We start from the raw sequence: 4,375 nt of genomic DNA on the forward strand, positions 1-4,375 counted from the left end.
TGCTTGAGGTTTCTGCCTGATTGCTTGCTCATGAGGGAATTGTTGGGTCTCTGTTGGTAGAATATGGTCTGTGCCAGCTCTGTATGGAAAGTGTATTTTTATAAACACACACACACACACACACGCACGCACGCACGCACGCACACACACACACACACACACACACACACACACACACTATGGCTATGTGATAAGATTGATTATGTGATTATGAAAAGCATCACTTTTGCACCCAGGTAAGAAAGGCCAAGATAAATCATGATGTTAACAGGTGAAGGATGGTGTTTTTTTTAAAAAAACGTAATTAAATGTTCAACAGATGTTTGCCACATTTTATTCCCTGCATCAAGAGCAAAAACAGCAACAACAACACCAGTGACACACAGTATAGCAGTGTTTATTCTTGAACTTGCAAACAGCCGCTGATAAAACAACTTAATCTCAAGGTCAGCTTTTGATATTCAACAATGGAAATTTCAACTTCTACAATCTCATAACACCTCTGCAAACTCCTTCTGTTGATGGCCTGGTGTGATGCTACTAAATGCAAATAAAGCAGAGTTTTTAATGGCTCTGGGAAGGTCTCTTTAAACAACAGGCAAAGATTCATCCACAGAGGCCATGGGCAGAAACAACTGAATATGAATTTTTTACTGTTAAATTCTCCTCTGTGAAACTCCATCAGAGGGCAGTGTTGCTCCTTCCAAACTCTGTCTAACAAGTCTTAACCAAACCGAAGGATGTTTAAGCAGGAAGCATGACATCTGAAGAGTGAATGACCAGAATAACACTAAAGCACAGCTCCAAACCTGTTCACACTGTAAGGTACAGAGAAGAGAAACTTCAAGTCTAATTTCCAGACACTGCAGTGTGACAGAGCTGTGTGCAGCTCCTGCCTAGTTTTAGTATTTGACCCACATTAGTTAAAAATAATAACCATCTATGTACAGGCTTTACAACTTTCCCTGCCCCATTTCTCTTAAAATCTGATGTGGGCCTGTCTCCCTCTGCTCCCCAACGCACCTATTATATCCAGTGTGTAGGCCGAGCGTGTAGTGTGTGTAGCGTGTAGACAAAGGGCTGTCGCTCTTGCTGCTGGAGTGGACATGAACAATGCCTCGAGCCCCCCGGGCCACATTACACCGCGGAGACTCGCATAAAGGGCCGGGAGAAGGAGCGCAGGCAGCTTATGACTAATGGACAGAGAAATCAAAGCCGGAGTTCATATCTGCTCCCTGATCTCACAAGAGAACATAAAGCAGGACGTCAAAACACTGTTCAATGATTCATTTTTGTCAGCATAAATTATGTATATTCCCATATGGAAAAAAAGGCAGGCAAACCTGTAACAGTGTTAGAAAATGTAAAGGCAGATCGCATTCCAAAATGTGATGCTGCATTTTTTTTTTTTTTTAATTACCTTATTACTGTAAGTAATAAAATGTGGCTTTGACTGTGGGCTGCTGACAGGAGATAATCATGCATTTTTTAACATGCGCTGTGTTGGAAAAAAACTCCATTTGCTCCTGTCTTGTGTTCTATTACTGTCTCATTTGTATGTACATATGTGCGTCTGTCTGTCGGTGTGCGTGTCCCTAGAGAGGAAGCAGACGTGTAACCATAATGTGATGGTTTTGGGTCCTCTGGAGACGAACCTGCCCCATCCAGAGGGAGAGAACCCCCCCAAAAAACCAAGAGCTCGCCCATGTGGTAGAGGAACAGCTTGTATGGTAGCTTTAGGGCTTTAGTTGGGATAATAATATAAAAGTAAAATCTCACATACTTGCAAAATGTCTCCACGCATTCCAAGATGAAATCTACATTTGCCTTTGCAAAAACTCCTTTTGGGTTCAGAGATGTTGTAGAATAACTGGGATCAAAGCAGCATCAAACAGGTTTCTTAAACTTTTTTTTAGCCGTCGCAGTTTATTCAGCTGAATCCCACAGAGTGAAAGCACAGAAAAGTCACGTTGGCTTTTTTTTTGTTGTTGTACTTTTTGTACAATAGATGTACAAATCAGTGCAAACAGGAAACAAAGTCACATCAGATAGGCAGCAAATGTAAGGTCAAGCATTCAGTGTTTTAGTAGTTAGGCTGCAGACATATAATTTACAGCTGCTTTTAAAATATTTTTCTGTTTTCTCATCCTTGATGATGCCAGTAAGAATCCACTGTAGTCTTTCCTATATGAATGTAAATGTAAAAAAACAATGTGATATTCCCATAATAGTGTTAGGATGCTGGAAGCAGTTCACAGCGTGTGCTCCACTGTGTTACATAACCCCGTACAGAAAAGGGGCTCCTCCAATCTCGTGGTATGAAAAGTCATGTCTGGTTGTCATGGCTGGTTATAGTCACCCTGCCTCAGTACTTCCTCCTGCTGGTCCTCGCAGCCTAGACATCCAGCACGTGGTTGAGGTAGGAGATGTAACAAATCGCGAGCCGCAGGATCTCAATCTTGGACAGCTTCTTGTCTGGCGGCAGCGTTGGGAGCAGTTTTCTCAGCTCTGCAAAGGCCACGTTGAAGGCCACCACACGCACCCGCTCCCTGGTGGCGTGCGCGGATCGATATTTAGCTGTCGCGCGCCTCCTCCGCCTCTTCTCCTCCCTGCTGAGCACGGGCACGTGCGCCTTGCCCTCTCCGCCCTCTCCGGGTTCGGCCGGCACGGACCCGCACTGCACGTTCAGAGCGTCCAAGAGGGTCTCCGCGTCCGTCAGTCCCCAAGGCGGGTCGGACACGGGCGGGTCGGGACGGAGCATCATGCTGGTGTCCGCAGACCGGAAAGATCCTGGAGAAGAACGGTAGACCAACATCCAGATGCTTGGAAACGATTCGGTTTCAGCAAGTTTCATCATGTGCTGTGCATTCATGCATCAATGTTAGACATCAGAAGTGGATTCAGGGTCTCAGACTTGAACCAGCTTTTATATTCTGGAAGAGGTTTACTTTTAGGAACATTCATGTGATTGGCTATTTTTTAAACAGTACAGCTGATTTGAGTTATTCTAAGTTATTGTGCCGTTATGATGATTGTCATATTGTGTTCACCGCATATCCAGCTAGCTCTCTTTAATAGACATGTTTTTTGTGATCAAATTGTAAAAGTTTAGGGACAAACAACCTTAAAATATGAAGGACTCGTGCTGCCCCCTAGTGGCGGATGCACACACTTGTTGCGAGCAGAGACTCGGCGCTGTCCGAGGTGCTGAAACAAGCCGAGCCATTTGGTAAAATAACGACTATTAAAATCGTTTTTATTGTCACAGAACAATTGAAGACTTGAAGTAGCACGCGGTGGTGAGGTAAACATCATATTCTGCATGATGAAATTACCTGATCGACAATTCTTCCACTTTTTGGTATCATGCGTACAAGGAAAATATATATTGCGCAGCACATTAAGGAGTATCTGTATTTTCTGTGTTCAACTGCTTATTCAGCGCATGAGCTGCCTGCCTCTAACCCGGAGTGGCTTTTTGTGTTTTAATGCACAAATGTTTCAAGTTTTTCGCAGAGACTTTACACAGAACAAACGTTTGAAAGTGCGCAGCGGAGCAAAGATCGAGTGGAGGTGCGGGTAAAGTAAAGAACATTAAATGTTAACTTACCTCGCACAATTAAAAGACAAAAAAACAGAGAAAATCGATTCAGTGTTCTCACATATTAAATAAACGGTCAGTGCAGGTACGAGCGCGTAAAGTTTTCCCCGTCAGCCTTCAGGCTGTCCTGGTTTTTGTTTAGACGAGTTGAATTAAAAGGATGAAAACGGGACGTGGTTTCAGGTTTGACTTCGGGTGAAGAAGCTGCGCAGCCCCGCTCCTCCTCCTCCTCCTCCTCCCTGTCCGTCATGGTGTCAGGTGCGCATCACATCCGTCAGTGACAGTCTGGCTGTTGCTTTGTCTGTCTCCTCCATCCAGCCTCGCCTGGCCGTGCGCAAGATGAGACAGTCCTACGTCTCCATAAGACAAGTGACGACACGCGCTTTCACTTTCACTCCCGGCGCATGACACGCGCACACGTGCGTGCGGAGCTTTGCCACTCAGATTTGTTGGATTTTGCAGACGTTTCATTCTAAAGGTCGCAACGCTTGTGCATGAATGGATTTTAGTTGACTAGACGTGAAACCTCCTCCAAGGATACCATATTATCCTGGATCCTGTTAGCACTGGGTCAAGCGAGCCTGTGTCTAAACAGAAAGGAAACTGAGTAAAATTGGAATTATAGCTTCACATCCACCTGGTCTGCCCATTAAAAGTAAACAAACAAACAACACCAGAAAGAGCTCCTCGTAGCCTTCGGCCGAGGATGGATCGGTCATATCTCTGAAGGCTGAGCTGGTGATTAGAGTTTTAAAAGCCAGGTGGGCCTGTATA

The 4,375-nt window shown here is 44.7% G+C and overlaps 1 protein-coding gene across 1 annotated transcript; it reads right to left on the bottom strand.

The window, feature by feature from the left end:
• Positions 1-2,395: 2,395 nt before the first annotated feature.
• Positions 2,396-3,851, bottom strand: LOC121616320 (helix-loop-helix protein 2-like). Its single transcript, XM_041951053.1, has 2 exons — positions 3,770-3,851; positions 2,396-2,790 (listed from the first exon to the last, which is right to left on the bottom strand). Exons 1-2 carry the CDS (start codon positions 3,849-3,851, stop codon positions 2,396-2,398), a joined length of 477 nt encoding a protein of 158 aa, XP_041806987.1.
• Positions 3,852-4,375: the final 524 nt, after the last annotated feature.

The sequence above is a fragment of the Chelmon rostratus genome, chromosome 13 (genome assembly GCF_017976325.1).
Source record: "Chelmon rostratus isolate fCheRos1 chromosome 13, fCheRos1.pri, whole genome shotgun sequence".
NCBI classification, from domain to species: domain Eukaryota; kingdom Metazoa; phylum Chordata; class Actinopteri; order Chaetodontiformes; family Chaetodontidae; genus Chelmon; species Chelmon rostratus.

Coding starts and splice junctions, on each gene's coding strand:
- LOC121616320 (XM_041951053.1), bottom strand. CDS start 3,851: ATGACGGACAGGGAGGAGGAGGAGGAGGAGGAGCGGGGCTGCGCAGCT. Junction 2,791..3,769: donor CAAACCTGAAACCACGTCCC/GTTTTCATCCTT, acceptor GTTCTTCTCCAG/GATCTTTCCGGTCTGCGGAC.